This window comes from Typopeltis vanoorti, chromosome 10, assembly GCF_054136105.1.
Source record: "Typopeltis vanoorti isolate ZY-2024b chromosome 10, IOZ_Tvanoo_1.0, whole genome shotgun sequence".
NCBI classification, from domain to species: Eukaryota; Metazoa; Arthropoda; class Arachnida; order Uropygi; family Thelyphonidae; genus Typopeltis; species Typopeltis vanoorti.
The window spans coordinates 26,773,819-26,797,258 of record NC_143558.1 but is presented as its reverse complement, the minus strand read 5'-3'; the positions used below and the strand labels follow the sequence as shown (position 1 = coordinate 26,797,258).

The following is a 23,440-nucleotide window of genomic DNA, read 5'->3' as shown; positions in this document are numbered from 1 at the left end:
ATACCACCACCACTAGCATATTTTGTCTGTAAATCGCGTGTTTCTCAACGCCAATTTGACTGCACGCAAGATTAAAAATCCCGTTTTTGGGAGGAAAAACCCTGAAACTTCTGTATGAGATTGGCTAACTTACCTTCAATTGAAAAAGAAAAAGAAAAAGATTTCTTTCATCCCGACAAGAATCGAATTTAGGCATTTCCAAGTGAAGAGGCAATGTACCGTCCTTCTTCCGGTTGCGCTATGGAGGCGCTATATATCAAAGGACACATCATGAAAATTGCACAATTCTGAAAAAAAAAAAAAAATAAAATAAAATAAAAATAAATAAATAAAATGAATCCTCCACTGAAATGTAAACTCGTAGACTGAAAGTTATCTTAATATATCTTGTTGAAATCTTAAAAAAAAAAAGATAAATAAACTTAATAAGAGCCTGTGTAGCTCAGTGGATGTGGCGTTTGCCCACCACAGTGCTTGGCCGCACGAAGAAAGACTTGATTTCGAATCTAGTCGGCGACTAGAGGAAATTTTTCTAACCCTTTTTTTCGACCGGTTGCCGAGTTAGACGATCTCTGGCACGGGCAAGCGGGTTTTTTCTCCCTAACACCATATATTTAATGTCTGAAACTCGGGTTTTTCGTCCTGTAAACTCAAGACCGTAGAACCCACATTATTTTCAGATATTAAATACGAGTGTTAGGGTTAGAGACCACCAGATGGCCGCACTTGTTGAGCCTTTACTCTTCACTGTGTGCCACTTAATTAGTGATAGCCTTGGGCCAGCTATCGTTGATTGGGTACTAGTGGAGATTGAACTGCCCACTCAGTCTTCAAAAGTTAGATAGGGGTAAAAACGGCCTCGCCTGCTCCCTATGTATACGGGAATAAAAAGGCGTTAGCTGATTTTTTTTAAATTTATTTTTTTATAAACTTAATAGCTGAGAAAAGTAGCATAATTGATGGTGTTGTGTGTGTTGATCATAGTAGTTTAGTTGGAGGATTAAGTAGAGGAGACGGTGAGTTGTATTGTAGAGTAGTTTACCTCATGATGAGTCCTTGAAGAGGTTATAATAATAATAATAATAATAATAATAATAATAATAATAATAATAATAATAATAAATCTTATTTGATAATGTAAGAATTTAACCAAGAACCAGTAAGAGAGAAAATAAAAAAATACAAATATAATTAAGTGGAATATAATAAAATAATGCCAAAGGTTTGCAAGTACTTCAGAATAAATTCTAAATCAATAGGGAAGATGAAGCCATTTCAACCACCATAAGACTGGCTTACAACCTTTGAAGCCGAAATAGGTAATACTAGTTACATAAATCAAGCGGTTATTAAATTCAGCATTATTTCAATGTCGAATGCAGAAACTATGAAAGTTTCGTATGAAACTTAAATCGCCTTCTATTGCTCCATTTTGATAAGGTTTCACTGGCCTGATGGCTGTTTCGAACTGGTTGGTTCTCTTCAGACACCAGGCAGAAACTTTAAGAGAGCAAAAGCTCTCGTTCAGTACTAAGGAATTGACAATTGACAATGATGGCTTTAGGGGTGAAGCAAGATGCTTTTCATATTCTATCAGCTATTTTTAAAATCAGCTATCAGCTAACGCCTTTTTATTCCTGTATACGGGAGTAGGCGAGGCCGTTTTTAGCCCTATCTAACTTTTGGAGACTGAGTGGGCAGTTCAATCTCCACTGGTACCAATCAGAGATAGATGGCCCAAGGTTATCACTAATTAAGCGGTACACAGTGAAGAGAGACGGCTCAAATGTGCCGCCATCTCGTGGTCCCTAACCCTAACACCATATATTTAATGTCTGAAATAATGTGGATTCTACGGTCGATTTTCTTGAGTTTACGGGACGAAAAACCAGAGTTTCCGGGAGGAAAAACCCGCTTGCCTGTGTCAGAGATCGACTAACTCGGGAACCGGTCGAAAAAAGGCTTAGAAAAATTTCCTCTAGTCGGCGATTAGATTTGAACCACCAAATCCTTTCTTCGTGCGGCCAAGCGCCGTGGTGTACAAACGCCACATCCACTGAGCTACTCATACTGGCAAACGGGTGGGCCCTAGAAAGCCGAAAGCGGGGGGATTCAGTTAGTGGAAGTTGGGCTGGCGTCGGTCTGAACGACGGACCGCGCCAGAGCCAGAGTCCTACCGGTCGCTGACGCACTTCCCTCCGCTAGTAGGACGCCGCAAGTTGGGTTTTCCCTCTTTTCCGAGGGGAATTTGTCAGCCACGAGGGCGGGCGACGGAAGGTGGCCGGTGGCGCTCGACTCGTCGCCGGTTGTATATCGAACCTGCCTGGGGCGTGACGCCCGACCGTGGTCGAACAGTACGTGAAACCGCTCAGAGGCTTTTCATATTCCCTGCTATCTATTACGGCTACAGTGAGGGATAAAATTTTTTGCAGTTTGCTCACTCTGAATGGGCATGGAGATTATGCATTGCTACAGGAAGTTAAAATGGCTTTTGGTCTTTTATGTTTGAATATATCCGTTGCCTTGTAGGCTATAACTTGCTGAAGTAGATCGTTGGGGCATATGGACGTTTTTAGGAAAAAGTTTGTTGCTAAAGATTGTAAGAAAAAGAAGAGATAAGGAATATTTGTATCTCGATGAAGTTGATTGTTTCTGATGAACCATGGAGAGGTTAGAATCATTTGCAGGCACTTGTTTTGTACACGGTGCAGTTTGGGAATGTTAGTATTGGAGGTATGGCTTCAGTGGCGAATGCTGATCTTGAAATTCACGCTTGCTCTTGTTATCATTCAGGGAGTGAGAGGTGTGATTGAAGTGTGATTAGCGGAATAATGAATTACTGACCATTTAAAACTATATATTTAGAAATGTATGTACATTTAATCATACAAATACAACATTCATTTTACAAATGAGATTCTATCTTTTTCAATTTAGCTACTTGAATACAAATTCTACCCTACGGTTCTTCTTTATGAACTGGTCAATAACATCGTCATAAAAAGTTAGTTGTATTAACTTAATTTTCCCAAGCAACACGCACACTTGTAAAGGCTGGCTGAAGCTCACTGGATAGAGCTATTGACTGTGTATGGCCTGCGTTTAAGCAACAGAGTGAGGCGAAGTGAAATGGCTATGAGCGCGTATGAAATCACAGAGCTGCTGCGAGGACCTGGAAGTTCCCACAACAGAGCAAGCCAAGGTAGCTTTGACTAGACGAGCAAGCATCGGCCTTCGATAAACAACGCAAAGCTCAATTATTGCCACCCAAGCTTAAGACGTCTTCTATCTACAAAAATAAAAGCCTAAATGGAATGCTTATAAATGCATGCAAATAAATATTACTTCTTTCTCAATTAATGAACTTGCGCAGCAAGCATGGAGATTTCGCGACTGTATGGCTCCATGCTGGAGAAGCATAAGTGACTATGGGACGAATTGTCAGCTGGTATAAAAACAATTTGATTCTGATGTTTAGCTTGCTGTTCCTGTTAATTAGGGGATAGATCTGGGCGATTCAGTACTAAGGAACTCGAAGTGTCGGAGAGGTGTATTTTTCGTAAGCGAACTCTCAGTCGGTGCGTAAAGTATTTACTAAAATAAAGAGCCAAAAGGTTTATTTTGGCAATGCAAAATTATATAAATCAAGTGGATATTAAATCCAGCATTATTTCAAAGCCGAATGCAGAAACTATGAAAGTTTCCGACACTTCGAGTTCTTTAGTACTGAACGAGAGCTTTTGCTCTCTTAAGGTTTCTGCCTGGTCTCTGAGGAGAACCAACAAGTTCGAAACAGCTGTCAGGCCAGTGAAACCTTATCAAAATGGACGAATAGAAGGAGAATATATGGACGTTTGGGCAGTGTTCATGTCTCCTATAACGTCCGAGCAAGGACAACTCGTAAATACCGGCTAGTGTATTCCCGTAAGCTCTCTGGTGAAATTTGGTACGAAACTCTAATAGTTTCTGTATTCGGCTTTGAAATAATGCTGGGTTTAATATCCACTTGATTTATATAATTTTGCTTCACCGAATGAAGCTTTTTGGCTCTTTATTTTAGTAAATAGGTAATGGTAGGCTTATATCATTGAAAGGAATAACAATTATCTAAAAAAATCTTTACGTGATGAAATTTTTAAGTGCATGTGTGTATTCAGCATCAAGAAGTACATTATAATTGCCTAAATTAATTTCGATTGTTATAAAAAAAAATTCAGAAAAATAATTCTTAGATCACTTTCGCTGAATAATATTCATAACTACCATATGATACATTATCGCCCTCTATACGAAGTGTTTGTTTTGTTTAATTTTGTAGTTACGTTCTTTTCGAACGTTAGCTGCGAATTGTTTAATGAGAAAGTTATGTACAGCATTTTTTTTTACCCTACTATTTTCGGAAATTTTTAGTATTTTTATAAATGCGGAAGACTCAGAAGACAAAGCCGAAAAATTAAGTATCGGTCGTTGTGAAACTCGTAATCAAGCTGAATACCAGAAAAGTTTCGATTACTGTATGACGTCTGCTATAAAGATGATGTCTGTGGATTACGAAGTCTTCGGTCGTGTACAAGGTTGATTTCTCTCTCTCTTCTGTTTCTCATCAAATTTTCGAATTATAAAATTAATAGCTGCAATTTAAAGATTAAAAATAATCCCTAGACAATTTTTTGGCAATGCTAATGTTTTTTTTTCCCTCTGTAATGCCTTATTTTTTTAAAATTCTTTTAAACTATTCATATTTGCATGCATTTAGTTGAATTAATTTTTATATATTTTCTTGATATATTATTTATGTGTACAAAGTTAAGTGATAGCTGCCAAGCTACTTTGCTAAGAAGGTTCTGTTTGGCAAATGCTCTTTTAAAATGATACCGGTGCTTAGAGGTTACTTTAATTAGCAGTATTTGCAAGCGTTCCAGAAAACCTCCTTCAAAATTCACTTCCCTTGAAACTTAGTTTTTTCTATCATTTTTGATAATGTACTGTTATTATCTTTATTAATTTTATTTTTATTTTATTAATGTTTATTTTATTAATATTTTATTCTGGAAATATTATATTTTTATTAATCGTTTACAAACATTTTGTTATTATTTTTATTTAATTTTTGATAATTTATTTTTTACGCCAAAGAAGGTTTGGTGGGATCAAATTAAAATGACTGGCCATTCAAATTCTCATTAAAGAGATCACCATTAAATTATATCATTTGCAAGAAATTTCGCAGGGCAGAGAGAATTAGAACATATGAAATCACATGGAGTCACATGGGAAATTGTGTTTTAATAGAAAATTGTGAGTTTTTCAGATTAGAAACACCAATTTAGCACATTTCAAAAAGCTTACAAATCATTAAAAATGCTATATAAAAATAGCATTAATTATATTGTATTAATGGCATTCATTAATTTCAGTATTAACAAAATTAATGAAACTTTTAAAAATCTGAGAATTTGTGATATAACATTGCAAAGATGGAAGAGAACAGTTTGAATTCCTTTGACAAGTTGTGACAGAGGAAAGTCTAAAACTTTCAGAAAAGTGGCATTTAAGGAGATCAAGTTTTATAACAGCTTGTGAGCAATTCATGGAACATAAGAACTTATTCTGCTGAGATGAATTGATTCTCCATGTGTATGGAGAACAGCATGGTGATAGATTATTTTGAGAGAATGATGAACACAGTGCAACTCTGGTGTTGCAATTTGATACATCAGATAAGAGATTTGATGATGATAGGATTGAAATGAGAAGAAAATTTTTATTTGAATGAAGTGCTCATATGAGAATTCTACTCACAGAATGTTAAAAACTTATAGTACCATGGAAAGGCCAGGGATTTATTATGCAGCATTATACTCTGAACACCAGCTATGGTTTTTTACATACCACTACAGACTTACAATAAGGTAGGCATTGATGTCATAATACATTATAAAAATGATCTGCTTGAAGATTTCACAAACGACCATGCTACAGTGAGATTCGTACCATTGTGATATAAGCATGTTGGTAGCAAAGCAGACATACAGTACACTCAGTCAGGCCATCTGGCAATGCTTAAAAGTATACAATATTAGTTTTAAAGGCATTTAAAGAAAGAGTGGTTACTCTAACCCAAAAAGTGCAATTTAGATTCCCGATTCTAGACTAAACACAATTTTTTTCCATTTGTGAAAAAATGTTACACCATTGAAATACTGATGCATTTGTTGCAGCGAACATAAAAAATACAAGATTTCTACAATAAAGAAAGTTATGTTTGGTAGATTATGCCATTAATAGCAGCTAGATGGAACTGTTTTTATCTGTGGTCAAGAAAATCAGCCTCTCCCAAAAAATATATAAATTCAAACATATTTTCAAAGAATCAGTGAGACATGACCAACATTTTTTAAGGTGACTACTTCAATGTTTCAAAATTTTATTATTTTTACATCCAGTGGCTTATTATATTAGCAAGGTTATGCTACACGAAACTGAAAAGGCAAGGGATCTTGGTGTATTGGTGGATAAGAATTTAAAGTTCAAAGGTCACATAGCAAAAGTTGCAAATACAACTCAGAGGATAATTGCTATGCTGAAGCAAACCTTGCATGTAAGGATAAGGAAGTTATTTTGCCTCTTTATAAGGCTTTGATAAGACCACACTTGTATTACGGTGCGCAGATTTGGTCTCCCAGGTTCCAAGGGGATAAAGAAGCTGTGGAAAGGGTGCAAAGAAGAGTTACAAAGATTATATCCGGATTATGGGATTTAGATTATGAGGCCAGATTGTGAGGGTGTGGATTACAGACTCTGGTTAACAGGAGAAAGATGGGTGATATGATAGAGGTCTATAAACTTTTGAATGGGTGTTCTAGCACTGCAACTGATGAAATTTTTCATTATATGGAAGGTGGGGAGAGAACACGGGGGCATCCATGGAAGCTAAATTTATTTGTAGTCAAGAAAGGGGTAAGAGCTAGGTTTTCCTCCCAGAGAGCAGTGAGTGAGGGGAATAATTTGCCCTTACAGGTAGTGAGTGCATCTAGTGTGAATGAATTCAAGGGTAGGTATGATAGCTGGGTTGGGTAATTTGCAGCCTCCCTCGATGAGTCCTTGACTCCCTGGAGGTCTCAGATAATAATAATAATATGGGCATCTCCATGGAGTTTGTAGACTCATCATGGGAGGTCAATTTCAGAAACAATTTTAATTATCAATACCTGTATAATGTCTATCATATGTTGCCTTGAAATCATTCAATGACAAAACACACACAACTGATTCTGGCAATCTATTCCACTTACTCATACCTCTCCAAGCAAAAAAATCTAGTGCTCACTATTTTGCTAACCACACTCTTTTCCTCACATTATTCATGTACTGAAATATTTCCTCTACATCAATCCTATAACCCCCCCCCCTAAACAACTTATGTCGCTATCATATTTTCCCTTATCTGCCGATCAGCTAGCATCTATAATTAACAAATCTTCAATATCTATCACATGGAGCATCACACAGATGCCCCTTCCACCATCTTGGTCACTCGCCTCTGAATCCACTCCACCTCGTTCACATCTCCAAGAAACCCAGGCAACCAGATTTGTGTAATCCAGATATCCAGATGAGACCTTATCAAAGCCTTATAAAGAGGAATAATAACTTGTTTATCTCTGCATATCAGGGTGTTCTTCAATCACCAGGTAATCCTATGAGCTGTTTTAGCAGTTTTGCAATATGCCCTCTGAACTTCAACTCCCCCCCCCCCCCCCCAAATCCATGGCTTTATCAATTTCATGGACTACAGTTTCATCAATATGGTACACAGCTGGTAATCTTTTCATTCCAAAATGCATGACCTTACACTTTTCTACATTAAATTGACATCCATTCATCTTTTTCTATACTGGCAGTCAGTTTAATCATCCTATAAAATTTCAACATAATCTTTATTGACTATTACTCTACTTAATTTTGTATCATCTGCAAACAACTGAATATTTCCCTTCAGATCATTTCCTATATCATTAATGTACAAATTAAATAGTAGTGGTCCAAGTATAGAACCTTGTAGCATACCATTAGTCCCATGCCTTCTACAGGACTCTGCTCCTGTATAAAACTGCTGTTTGGTATCTCTCCAACAGCCATCGTCTTATCCACACGCCAGCTTCATACCCATACCCATTTGATGTAATTTATGTATCAGGATTTCACATGGTATCCTGTTAGATGCCTTTGCAAAGTCCTACAGTATCACTACATAGTCATTACTGTTATCCAACTCAGCTTCACTTTATTATAAAAAGTTGGTAAATTACTGAAGCATGACCCACTCTTCACAAAACCGTGCTGTCCCCATGCTATATCCCATTCCTATCTACCCATTTCTGAATTTTATCTTTAACCAACTTCTCCAATAATAGTTTGGCCACCTCCTGAAATACTAATTGATCAATAATTTAATGTTTTGGTCTTGGAATTTCCTTTATGCAGTGGAACTATTTTCACCTTCCCTTTGGACTCTACCCGAGCTGAGATTCGGAGCAAACAATCTAGACAAAAGGACTAGCACAGTCTCATAATACATGAGCTGATATCTTGTCCATAGCTATATTCACATCCAGATTCTGTAATATCCTATGTGCCTCGACTTCCTCTATCCTTACTTCCACATTAATTCCCATCACATCTATTACTGTAATATCTTCACCTCAATGATACACTATTGCAAAATGATAATTCAACAATTCAACCAGTTTGTCTTCTTCATCACCTCTCTACCATCTGCATTATTCAGAATCATTCTACTGTGGTCATTCTTTCTTTTACTTGCCACATACTGAAAGAACTCTTTCAGATTGCCCTTGACTCATTAAGCTAATCAGCTTTCATACTCTGATTTTGCCTTCCTTATCAAACCAGTCACTCTTCTGGCCTGTGCTTTATACTACTCATGGGCTTGCTGGTCACCACCTCTATCTATGAATCTCTTCCACCTGCTTAATGCTATAACTTATTTCTCTAAACATCTCCCTTTACTGCTTCTTGTGCACTACTAACATCTTTTCCCTGAAATATATCCTCCTGTAGTACTACTCAAAGCAATTTTTTAAGGTTCTCATAGTTCCCAGTTTGTAATTCCACATGAAACCTTCTCTAATGAAAATTCCCCATGCTTAGCCACCTCCAGGTCAAAACTAAATAATTGCTCTCCCTGATTGGCAGCCATATGTCCATCTTAGTTATACACAAATCCTCAGATGTAATCACAAGGTCCAGCACTCTCGATCCCCTAGTACCTTCCATTATATGCTGTCTTAGGTAATTATTCCTATGAAGCTGCATAAATTACAGCCTTTCCTTAAGCCTATATGACCTTCCCTCCTTCCAATCTATATCCCCGTAATTAAAGTCACTTATAATAATTGAGTGAATGCTCTTCACTTATTGAATTTATTTGCTGATACATAACACCTACATCATCCTTTGCATTCCTTAGCCTATAGCTGCATCCAGCCACAGTCTTGTTATCTTGTATCTCTCACACCAGACAGATGCTTTAGACTACCACTCTTTTAGGTTGCAACTCATATCATTAGTAATACCCTTCCCTTCCAGCCTATTTTTTCTATCCACCCTAAAATACTATAACCTTACTTTCTGTGCTAATAATTATATCATCTTTAGTCAGACATTCTTCATTAATACCAATAATGTTTGGTCAATAGGAACTAACCAATAATAAAAATTCCTCTTTCTTGTTCCTAACACTTTTGAATTAGTACACATAAATGATATAAATCTCATAGGCCCATAATTAACCTTATGTTTAGTACCTAGAATTTCATTCTTATTTATTACCTCAAAAACTAAATTCAGCATTTTCTCTCCAATCGCACACCCATTTGCTTTATTGGTATTTGCATTCACCACCTGCTTTTCCCTAGCAACTCTAGTTTCCCTGATTTTGGACATCTAATCTTACTACAGTCTGCAGCAACTTTTCTAAACTGCTAACACCAAATCCATTTAAGTGCAAGTCATCTGCCGTATATAAGTCTTTTCAGCCATCAAACTCGCCCACACATCCAGAAACTACACTCCATTCATTTTACACAACCTACACATTGGGTCATTTGCATTTATGGCCCTTCTTCACAATTCAACTCTATCATACCTTGGAAACAGATCATATGTACCTGCCAAAATAACATCATTATCTTTGCACTTGGGAAACATGATATCATCATTCCCTCAAAAAGCACTCCTCTTATCATGGAATCTTACTGTACAAAATTCTCATTCTGCTTTAACAAGCATTCCTTTCTCTTTGTTAGTTCCTCTTTTTTCAGCAGCACCACTTGCTTATCCTCCTGTGAAAATATGCAAAGAAGCATTGATCATACACAATGCAACATATCTGTGCTAGCTACAGTAGTTATATGTAGTGTTCCTTTCATAACTATATAATCCATTTCTGACGATGCTCCACAACCAGGTCATCCAACTTGTACTTGGTTTGTTATTTATATTAATGATTTTATACAAATGATTTCATCATCTTCCTTATACCCTCTTTTACCTTGCGGTGTCGAGGGTCCATTGATCATCGGACCTCACTCCGTTTACAGGATAAGGTGGTCAGCCTTATGCCCCGGTGTATCCTATGGCCTGTAGTGTTGAGTTCTCAAGGCCAGTTTGCCTGCTTTGCGGGATGAAAAACCCCAGAATAAACTGGGGAAAAAACCCTGCCGTCCACGCCCAAGACTGGCTAACATGGCTATGGCTGAGGAAGATCCTTCAGCTCCTCACGTCACCGACGGGAATCGAACCTAGGACACTCCTTCCCCAGGCATATGGTTGCGAAGCGCATAACCACTAGGCTAACCGCGCGGACAAATGATTTAAGGGAGAAAATCCAGTTACTTGCAGATGATAGCGAGGGCATTGGTTAATTAAGGCGACATAGAGATATGCAGGATAATTTAATCCTTTGTCCATACTTGACAATGTGGACAAAGGATAATGGGTATAAGTTTAACATGGTAAAGTCTTAGATTTAAAAAATTTAAGAACATAAAAGGTGGAGCAAGCTACCAACACTCCTATCCTAGTATCTCCTATAATGCAAAACACATCTCCTTGCGGATATGTCTATTGTTATGCATTAAGGGAAGGGCCACTACCCAGACCGGTTTCGACCTTTATTGAGGTCTCTTCAGTGGGAGCCAGGCCCAAGTCAAGATATCAGGCAGAAGCATTTGCAGGTCATCTCCACCTATAGGAATTGCCAATTGGTGTGCCACCCTTTTTTTAATAAATTACTCTGGATTTAGAGAAAGATGTTGAAAGTTTATTTTCCACTTGGTTAGAGTATAATAAATTTAGTTTAATCCTTTATCCAAGTGTGAGCAAACAAAGTTTGCGCCTGAAAGTATCTTCAGGACTGGGTTAAGGTGGTACACACCAGGGCAACTCGTTGCAAAGGTGGAGCAAGCTACCAACAATTTATTAAAATGAATTTATTAAAAAAGGGTGGCACACCAATTGGCAATTCCTATAGGTGGAGATGACCTGCAAATGCTTCTGCCTGATATCTCGACTTGGGCCTGGCTCCCACTGAAGAGACCTCAATAAAGGTCGAAACCGGTCTGGGTAGTGGCCCTTCCCTTAATGCATAACAATAGACATATCCGCAAGGAGATGTGTTTTGCATTATAGGAGATACTAGGATAGGAGTGTTGGTAGCTTGCTCCACCTTTGCAACGAGTTGCCCTGGTGTGTACCACCTTAACCCAGTCCTGAAGATACTTTCAGGCGCAAACTTTGTTTGCTCACACTTGGATAAAGGATTAAACTAAATTTATTATACTCTAACCAAGTGGAAAATAAACTTTCAACATCTTTCTCTAAATCCAGAGTAATTTATTAAAAAAGGGTGGCACACCAATTGGCAATTCCTATAGGTGGAGATGACCTGCAAATGCTTCTGCCTGATATCTCGACTTGGGCCTGGCTCCCACTGAAGAGACCTCAATAAAGGTCGAAACTGGTCTGGGTAGTGGCCCTTCCCTTAATGCATAACAATAGACATATCCGCAAGGAGATGTGTTTTGCATTATAGGAGATACTAGGATAGGAGTGTTGGTAGCTTGCTCCACCTTTGCAACGAGTTGCCCTGGTGTGTACCACCTTAACCCAGTCCTGAAGATACTTTCAGGCGCAAACTTTGTTTGCTCACACTTGGATAAAGGATTAAACTAAATTTATTAAGAACATAAAACGTTGCTACAAACCACAGCCTCCACAGTGAACTGAAGATCATATGCAGAAATAGAAATGCAAAAACTAACATATCTCCAAAAACCCCAAGCCAGGACCAAAAGACCAGCAAACCGACCTGTCAAACTTAATAAGCTGCATAGAACTGCAACAACCCCCCCCCCCACAAGAAACCAAAGACATCATCCTATGGCACACTCAAATACTGTTCTCTACAATCCTCAATGGATAAAAACAACAAGAAACCCACCACACTACAGATCATCAGCTGGAATGTGAATGGACTGTCCAACAAGACCCTAGAACTACAGGAATTGCCACGAAGACACAAGCTGACATTAGTCTTATCAACGAAATTCACTTGCACCCAAGCGATAAACCAAAAATCAGAAACTATATCACCTACCACACAGACAGAACCTATGCAACATCAAAGCAATAGGGATCGAGGTTTGCATGGAAAACAAAAAGACAGTCTCAAGATATTTGCAGCCTACAACCCTCCAAAGAAAAAAAACTCCTAGAAACAGACCTGGAAGAAGTACTATATGTAGGCAGAATGGTCATAATAGCAGGTGACCTTAATCCCAAACACCCAACCTGGAACAGCAGAAGCATCAACAATAACAGCAGGATACTCAACACATACACCACCACAAGGAATATAGCAACTATAGAACCAACATGCCCACACACTATGGAGCCAGAACCACTGGCCAACCAGACATACTAGGCATAGCAATACTAAAGAATGTTGCCCACTGCTATCAAATACAAACAGTCAACGATCTGAACTCAGACCACAATCCCATCATATACTGCAACTAGACACGACACCACACAAAACTTAATTGAAGACAGCACCCCCACATCTACTGGAACCAACTCCCCACAGCACTCCAGGAATATGTAGGCCCAGTACCGCATATAACAACAACAGAAGAAATAGAAAAGGCAGTGAAAAACCTTTGAAAAACAGGTACTGCCAGCAATAGCCTCTGTAACAATCACAACGCACATGCACTTCCAACCAGACTCCCAGAAGAAATAAAACAACTAATCAGAGAGAAGAACAGACTAGGGATACAGTATCATAGAACAGTGGGCTCTGAAACAAGCAGTTAATAAAGCAATGAATCAAGTCCAGTATGCACTAAAAGACCATCAAAATCAGCAATGGAACAACAGGTTACAACACCTAAACACATAAGATCAGTCAATATGGAAAATTATGAGGATGCTTCTCTCAAAGCACATCCCCCCCCCCCAATCAAAAGGCAAAACCTGAATAGCCTACAAAGACGAAGAAAAAGCGGAAGCCTTCACAGCAATCTGGAATAACAATACAGCCTCAACTACACTCAAGTAATAAGAAAAATCCACAACCAAGTATGTAAAATAACTCAAAAGACCAAACCTCAAGCCATCAACAAACCTATATTGCCTTCAGAAATATACCAGATCATAAAAAAACTCAATACCAAAAAAAAAGCCCCAGGCCCAGACGGAATCTCAAATAAAGTGCTCAAACTGTTTCCACGTAAAAGCATTATGCATCTAGTAGCCATCACCAATGCCATCATAAGGCTGAAGCGCTACCCAAAATGCTGGAAACTCACAGACATCTTCTTAATCCCCAAACCAGTAAAGATAGTTTCTACAGAACTACAGCCCCATTAGCCTGCTATTATGCATGGGCAAGATCACAGAATGCACAATACTTGCATGAATCTAAGATGTAGCAGATAACAACCATGTCATATCAGACAAGCAATTCAGCTTCAGAAAAGAACGCTATGAACTCAAACATACCATATAATAGAATACATTACCCAAGGATATGAATGGCACCAGCATTCTGGAGCAATCTTCCTGGATATAGCTTAGGCATTCGACAAGATCTGGCACTATGGACTACTCTATAAACTACACTAGGTCAGAATCCCAACACCACTTGTCCTGCTCATCAAGTCATACCTGAACAGGAAATTCAGAATAAATATCAACAGAATTAGGTCCTCAGAAAGAAGAATCACAGCCGGAGTCCAGCAAGGCTCCCTACTCTTCTCCATGTATATGGCAGATCTCCCCAGCTATCGCCGCACTCTATGCAGATGACATGACCATCATATCTAGATCTCTCTGACCACAACTAGCCACCAACAAACTATAGACACCAATCAATGAATTTGGGAAATGTTACAGAAAATGGTGCATCTCAATCAATCCAGAAAAAATAAAAAGTACCGCAGTACTGTTCACCAGGCGAAAAGCAGAATGGGAAGTCCAAACATCTGTATGCTAGCTTCCCATTCTGCTTTTCGTCTGGTGAACACTCTGGCAGAAACCAATCCCCTGGAAGAAATCAGCAAAATACCTAGAAGTTTAACTAGACAGGAAACTAAACTTCAGGGTGCACATCGACAATGCCCCTACCAAAGCCAACCAGACCATAACCCAACTATACCCACTCCTGAATAAGAACAGCCTCCTAAACATAAACAACAAAATTTTCCTTTACAAATCAGTAAGACCTCAGTTAAGCTACACCTCATCAGCTAAGGGGCACGACAGAAGGAAACATCCAAAGACTATAAACAATCTAGAACAAATGCCTAAGAATGGCACTAAATGCTCCCTTGTTCATCAGAAACCTCCAACTGCATCAAGAAGCTAAACTACCAGACATCAAAACCCACTTGAAGGACATCTCAGAAAAATTCCTCACAGCCACGGATAACCACCCAAACCAACTAATACAACAAGAAGCAGACTACAAACCCTCGACCACTTAGAATGCAGAAGACCGAAAGCCTTCATCTCAAAAGAAATCAAAATCAGTGCAAATAGTTCACAAAGAACGGGCAGAGCACCTACACAAAATCCTTTCACCCACAGCCATGTCACTGGTTGATGGACTGAGTCCATCAACCAGTGAAGTTAACAGGTAGTGACCCTTCCCATAATGCATAGCATTATACATTTCTGTAAGGATATGTGCATTGCATTATGGGACACTAAGGCAATTGATGTAAAGCCATTATCCTCTATATACAAGGAGCCCAGTTGTGAAGTTACTTCACATGCAAACTTTGTTTGCTTATGCTTGTATAAAGGACGAAACAAGAATATAATTTCTTGACATCTTTAATTTACTGAGAGCTTAATTGATAGTTGGAAGAGATGGAACATGATAGAGACCTAAATATTATTAAAGGAATTTTACAGAATAGATTCAGTATGTAACTGGATGGGAGAGAACAAGGAGTCATCCTTGGAAATTGTGTAAAGGTGTGCTTAGAAAGAGGACTAGATTTTTGCAGGAAGAGTGACGAATGAGTTGCAGAGGCAGTCATGAGTGCTTTGTTAGCAATGAGCTTAAGGAGATATGATAGGTAGTGTGTGAATAATGGTTAGTGTGGAATTCCTATGATTAGTCTCTGGACTTCATGGAGGTACCAGATTTTCAATGATCACATCAGATGACATTACATAAATATCCATGTCTTAAAATACATTTTAGTAAATGAATTCCCATTGTCTTCCTCTGCGACTTGTTGATTATAAAGGAGAACATTATCAGTATTGGAAATTGTTGTTTTTAGGGATGAAAGAGTTGTGGATGGAGTTACATGTATACTTCTGGCAACAGTTCCTCCTTCTGTTGAAACTTGAAACACTGATAACTTCTAGATCTAGGCAATATTTTTACCAGTAAGCCTAGTTCCATTCATAATCCTCTGTTCATAATCCTTTAAGTGCCTCCATAGTGCAATTGGAAGAACGACGGTACTTTGTGCCATTCAATTGGAAAAGATCTAAGTTCGATTCTCGTCATGATGGGAGAAATCTTTATATGGACTTTTTCAATCGAAGGTGAGTTAGCTGATCTCATACGGAGGTAGTAGGGTTTTTTCTCCCGGAAACTCGGGATTTTCATCCCGCATACAGACAAATTGGCCCTTCAGAACACACGCAATTTACAGACAAAAAATACTAGCTATGGTGAGCGGTAGATGGCGCTGATGTAGATGATTGGTAGTAGAGGATCGGTGTAGTGGTGAGATGGAGAATTGTACGATAGGTGTTCTCCCGCGATGAGTCTTCAGACTCCTTGTGGAGGTGTCACGAATAATAATAATAATAATCCCATTGGTCACATTTAAATTCTTCAGCAGCATAACAGTGACACTGGCTTAAGCTTGAATATGTAGAGAAGTATGCTGAAGAGTTCAGTGATACCAAAAGAATACCTTTATATACAAACATGGTTTGCTGTATGTATCATTTGTAATTAACTCTTACTGTGCTATTGGAAGGATGTAACTGTAATGATTATGAGTTTTCTAGTTCAGAATGTGCTATTATGGGAAAATGCATTATATCAGTTTCTATAATCTTGTGCAGCTCTATGCCATTTCTACCTAAAACACAAAATAAACAAAATCAGCAAGTGGATTCTAAGAATAGAATGAGAAGGTGACAAAAATATGTATTTAATGCATAGATATTTCATAAAAATATATCAGCATGACAGATGAATCGCATTGTTTGGTGTGAGACCACTAATGCTTATTGAAGGCCTGAAGTGCTTTTATAATTATCCTTGTTTTCTAGAGCAGGATTTCTGGATTATCTTATAAGCTGTGGTGTCACACCAGGCATTGCAATTTGTCTGCCATGTTGATGTAGTCATATGAAATATCTATGTATTTAATACATAATTTTGTCACTTTTTCATTCTGTTTCTACACAGTCCACATGCTAATTTTGTTTATTAGAAATTTGGATGTATGTATATATATATATATATTATCAAACAGTTGCAAAATCTCTTGCATATTAGTATCATGTATAGGTGAGAAGTTAAGGAGAAAGAAGGAATCTATTGACTTTCAGCTGTTTTTTTAATCCTTTGACAAGTACAGCAATGTCACCATGCTTCTATCCCGAAATTGATATTGATGTGCATGTTACATTCAAATTTTAACTATACTAAAGCAATAAATTTATGTTGACTTTTGAGTTCTTTGCAGTCTCTTAGTGACACCCCCCCCTCCTTTTATATGTATTCATACACCATACAAGATGAAATATATTTTTCACTCGGTGTTATCAAATTATTCAAAAGATTAAACAGCTGAAAGTTGCAGTTTGAGAAACACAATGAGGGTGTTCCAAAGGGGAGAGAGTCATATGGAATAAAAAAGGAAAAGATATAGATTTGGTAAGTTTCAAGCTGGATTTTAAATGGATCAGCAGCTGCTTCTTACAGTCTTGGGGAAAAAAAGTGAAAGAATGATGGGCAGCAGTTTATCAAAACATTGTCCTTGGAAATATTTATAACAACAACATAAGACAAATTAAATATTTGTGTTGAAAGTTTGTCACTTTTTCATTCTATTCCTACACATTCCACATGCTGTTGTTTATTAGAAATTTGTATGTATGTATGTATATATGAAATGGTTGCGAAATCTCTTGCATGTTAGCATCAAATACAACAAGTTAAGGAGAAGGATCTATTGACTTTCAGCTGTTTCTTAATCCTTTGAGCAGTAAAGCAATTACGTGCGGAGATGCCCAGACTTTTACTACTTGCAGTCGCAAACTTGACTTACTTGTCTGTTTGCTTACTTGGGAAGTAGGATTACCAAGTTTATATATATAAAATAGCTTAGTATCTTTAACATATATATATATTGTTATTAGGATGGACTCGGGATGTATACATTTATAAAATTAATATTTAACTGACTAGAACCTGAGAAAGTATAACACAAAAAACTTTAATAAATCACAACTAGTTTTATCGGTGTCCCAACTTCTTCAGGTGAGTAAGAAATAACACAAAACTTATAAAATTAACAAGGTAAAAAACATGGACTTTCCAGCTTAATAAAAAGAAGAAGAATAGTAACAGTCATATTTGAATTGGTGACTGCATGTTGTTAGCATGAGTTGAATGTGAGTGACAGCTAATTTTAAAGCACCAGTACTGGATTACTGCGCTATGGGAATCAGGCAAATTGTAGCTCAGATTGTTATTCATGTGTGAAGGGTCCAGAACTATTTCTTTGGATTCTACAATTCGTCTTTCAAATTCATCCTTGCATATATATAAATCGGTTGTGCGGTCCCAATCAACATGGTGTTGACATTCTTCAAGTTTAGAGTTGGCGGAGAACAGAAGATGATTGGAAAGAGCGCTTGCTCGTGTTCTACTGTAGGAGATGTCACGTCTATGTTCCTCAAGACGTAGTGAAATAGATTTATCTGTCTGACCACAATAAACAACAATGTGAACAACAATCTCAGCTATAACTTGCCTGATTCCCATAGCGTAGTAATCCAGTACTGGAACTCTAAAATTAGCTGTCACTCACATTCAACTCATGCTAACAATAGCACATGGTCACCAATTCAAATATGACTGTTACTATTCTTCTTCTTCTTTTTATTAAGCTGGAAAGTCCATGTTTTTTACCTTGTTAGTTTTATAAGTTTTGTGTTATTTCTTACTCACCTGAAGAAGTCGGGACACCGATGAAACTAGTGATTTATTAAAGTTTTTTGTGTTATACTTTCTCGGGTTCTAGTCAGTTAAATATTAATTTTATAAATGTATACATCCTGAGTTTATCCTGATAACAATATATATCTACTTCTGACGAGGTTAATGTACATCATATCAAGGAATATCAGAAAACCCTGGTAAAGATGCAAATTTCACTCTGTCATCCCCAAGTTTTTAGAGTTCAAAGAATCGATTCACACTAAACGTGCTTATGATATCTACCGCAAGGCTAAACTTGATTTATTAAATGAAAGAATCGCAGATACAAAGTCCACTTTAGTCTTCTTTTTTCTCTAAAAGAGATTCTTTAGAAAATAACTTATGTTCATCTTTAGATAACAGGTCCTGGATTGATATTAAAAACATGAGCTCTCTCCGTGCTTCTAGATCGCAACACTAACAAATTAATTCTTATCAGAAAATTTGACCAACTTAAACAGGAGCAAACTCGCCAATCCCATATCAATTCACAAAATTTAAAAACTGTTGTGATTAACAAATCCTCACACACACTTTCTCCTGCAGAACTTAGTGTGCTCTCAAAAGGTCTTAACTTCGTTCCTTCTCCGACCTCCATTCCTAAAGAACTCTTTCTTACAGAAGTTGAAAAGGCGGCTGTGCAGTTACCAAAACAAACTGCGACTTTACTTGGGAGTGATGCCATCTTTACTATAAACAACAGTCGTCATCCTACAGATAATCTATCTCCAACAGAAAGAAAAGCAATCCACCTGATTCGTAACAACAATGATATTATTATTATTATTATTATTCAGGCCTCCATGGAGTCAAAAGACTCATCGTGGGAGGTCCTTCCTAAGAACATAAAGTCTGTCAAGACTCATCGAGGGGAGGGCCCCCCCCTAAGAATCATACCACTCCTTAAACTCATTGACCGTTCTTGCTCTCACCACTCCATCAGGCAATGCATTCTACGGTTCAACCACCCTCCATGCAAAGAAACCACTCCTCCCCCTCTTGTTCACAGTTTCCTTTCGTAACTTCCAGGGATGGCCTCTTGTCATCACTCCTTCCTGCTGTTCAACCAGCCGAAAGAAGTCCCCAGTGTCAACCATGTAACCACCTCTCAACAGTTTAAAAGTTTCAATCATATTATCTCTCCTTCTTCTATCCACCAAACTCTGCAGACCACATTCCCTCAGCCGATCCTCATAACCAAAATTGTACAGTCCTGAAACCATCTTTGTCATCTGTCTCTGTACCCTTTCCACAGTTAATTTATCACCTTAAAATCCTGGGGACCAAATCTGAGAACAATAGTTTAAGTGTGGTTTGATCAGAGACTTATACAACAGAATGATAACCCTTTTATCTCTGCAGGTCAGTGTCCTTCTCATAATTGCAGCAATCCTCTGTGTTACCTTCACCACCTTTGCAATATGTCCCCTAAATTTCAGGTTTCTATCAATCATCAACCCCAGATCTCTTGTCTCCCCTACTTCCTCCAGTATAACTCCTCCCATAGAGTATGCAGCATATTATTATCTTACCTGCTGATAAAGGGAACGCAACTGTAATCTTAGACAAATCTGACTATCGTTCAAAGATTAACAACTTATTAAGTTCTGACACCTATTCTATTCTAGAAAGTGATCCCACAAGAGAACTTCATAACCATACAAACAATCTTCTGAAATCTACATCTGAACTTTCTAGACACACAAGACTATCTCTCCGCTCTCTCCATCCCCTCATTCCTCGTTTGTACGGCCTACTTATGATCCGCAATGACACTCCTTTAAGACCTATTGTGGAAGGTATTGACTCACCTACTTAAATCTGTCTAAATATCTTGCAGCTTCTTTAAAACATCTAGTTGGCAATCCCTCCTCCTTCAATAAAAACTCTGAAGATTTCATCTCGAAAATAAAAAATTTAAATCTCAAAGACTCTGACAGAATGGTGAGTTTTGATGTCGTGTCTCTTTTTACGAATGTACCTACAGATGAAGTTCTGACTCTTCTTAAGGACAAGGTTTCTAAGAAAATATTTGCTCTGCTAATGCACTGCATTAATTCTGGCTATTTTTGCTACAAAGATAAAATATATAAACAAACAGCAAGTTAGCTATGGGCAGCCCTCTATCCCCAGTCTTAGCTAACATTTTTTTACAAGATTTTGAAGAGAGAGCTATTTCTGTAGCTACTTTAAAACCTAAACTGTGGTTACGTTACATAGATGATGTCTTCCTTATCTGGGAACATGGTTTAGAGGAACTACAAAACTTCCTAAACCATTTAGATAATCAACATCTGAACATTAAATTCACATCAGAACTAGAGATTAACGGCGTTCTCCCCTTCTTGGATCTAAAGATGAGTAGATTACCTGACTGTGTTAAATTTTCAATTTTTCGAAAAACCACCCACACTGATAGATATTTGCATGCATCTTCTCATCACTTCCCTCCTCAAAAACTTGGCATCATCTCCACCCTTGCCCATTGTGCAAGATGTCTTACTTCCACAGAAGAAGATCTTCAAACAGAACTTAAATTCCTGAAAAACACCTTCTTAAATAATGGATATTCATCTCGTAACATCACTAAAGTTTGAGACCACGCCAACAACCTTGACAAGAAGATGAATCCAACCCTATCACTCACATACAGTTACCATTTATTAGCTCTCTTACCCCAAAACTATCTAGGATTATGAAGAAATTCAACATAAAGACCGACTATACAACTCTGACAAAACTTCGTTCTTTTCTGAGTCAACTAAAACACAACCAACTGCATTTTCCTGGTGTTTATAAAGTTATGTGCAACTGTGGTCGACCTTATTTTGGTCAGACAGATAAATCTGTTTCACTACATCTTGAGGAACATAGATGTGACATCTCCTACAGTAGAACACGAGCGAGCGCCCTTTCCAGTCATGTTCTTTTCTCCGCCAACTCTAACCTCGAAAAACGTCAACACCAAGTTGATTGGAACTGCACGACCAATTTATATATATGCAAGGATGAATTTGAAAGACGAATTGTAGAATCCAAAGAAATAGTTCTGGACCCTTCACACATGAACAACAATCTGAGCTACAATTTGCCTGATTCCCATAGCACAGTAATCCAGTACTGGCTCTCTTAAATTAGCTGTCACTCACATTCAACTCATGCTAACAATAGCATGCAGTCACCAATTCAAATATGACGGTTACTATTCTTCTTCTTTTTATTAAGCTGGAAAGTCCATGTTTTTTACCTTGTTAATTTTATAAGTTTTGTGTTATTTCTTACTCACCTGAAGAAGTCGGGACACCGATGAAACTAGTTGTGATTTATTAAAGTTTTTTGTGTTATACTTTCTCGGGTTCTAGTCAGTTAAATATTAATTTTATATATATATATTATATATTTGGATGAATATATGGTTATACTATAAATTAAAGACACCAACAAATTATATTCTTGGTTTAATCCTTTATTATTATTATTATTATTATTAAACAAGACCTCATGGAGTCAAAGACTCATCTAGGAGGTCCTTTTATCTCACACACATCTCATCATACCGGGTCTTAAACACATTCAAACTCCTTGCAGACACCACACTCTCAGGCAAGGCATTCCAATCATTCACAACTCTGCACGAAAAAAACCTGCCTCTCACTCCCCTACTCACACCCTCTTTATATAGTTTCCAGGGATGACCTCTGGTTCTCCCCTGATCTCCCACTATTCGCTGTAGAACTTCTCCACCACTGATCCTATAACAACCCCTTACCAACTTGTAGGTCTCTATCATATCTCCCCTCTTCCTTCTCTCCCCTAGACTCTGCAAATTACATCTTTTCAATCTTTCCTCATACTCGACATTCCAGAGGTCAGAAACTACCTTAGTCAGTCGCCTTTGGACCCTTTCCAACATCTCTTCATCCTTCTGAAAACCAGGTGACCAAATCTGGGCACAATAGTCCATGTGTGGCCTAATCAAAGCCTTATACAGTGGAACAAGAATCTCCCTACTTCTACACGTCAGTGTCCTCCTCATCATTCCCAGAAGTCTTTGTGTTGTCTTCACAATTTTGGCGATGTGTCCCCTAAATTTTAGATCCTTATCCACTATCACTCCCAGATCTCTTATTTCGTCTACTTCCAACAATATATTCTCACCAAGCATAAATTCTGCATCCCATCTTTGTTTTCCAAATTTTAAAACCTTACATTTTGCAACATTGAACTCACATCCCCATTTGCTTGCCCAATCACTCAATTTATTCAAGTCTTCTTGCAAGGCCACAACATCTTCACTACTCTTTATGGTTCGTCCCAACTTTGCATCATCTGCAAACAACTGAATATCTCCATCCAAATCTTTGCCAATATCATTAATATACAAGTTAAATAGTAATGGCCCTAAAACAGATCCCTGAGGCACTCCACTAGTGACTTTCCTTTTCCTGGATATTGCACCCCCATACACAACTTGTTGATACCTATCAGATAGCCAGTCTCCAATCCAATGCACTAATCTAATATCCAACCCCATCTGCTCTAGTTTGACTGTCAACTTATCATGAGGTACTCTATCAAAAGCTTTTGCGTAATCCAAGTATATTACTG

General features: G+C 37.8%; 1 protein-coding gene across 1 annotated transcript in view; it reads left to right on the top strand.

Annotated features, from left to right (window-relative positions):
* Positions 1-4,316: 4,316 nt before the first annotated feature.
* Positions 4,317-23,440, top strand: part of LOC150102260 (acylphosphatase-2-like) — a 50,401-nt gene continuing 31,277 nt past the window's right edge. The window contains exon 1 of the mRNA XM_090399433.1: positions 4,317-4,574. Within this exon, the coding sequence (XP_090255559.1) occupies positions 4,355-4,574 (220 nt within the window). The 5' untranslated portion in view covers positions 4,317-4,354. The remainder of the gene's footprint in view (positions 4,575-23,440) is intronic.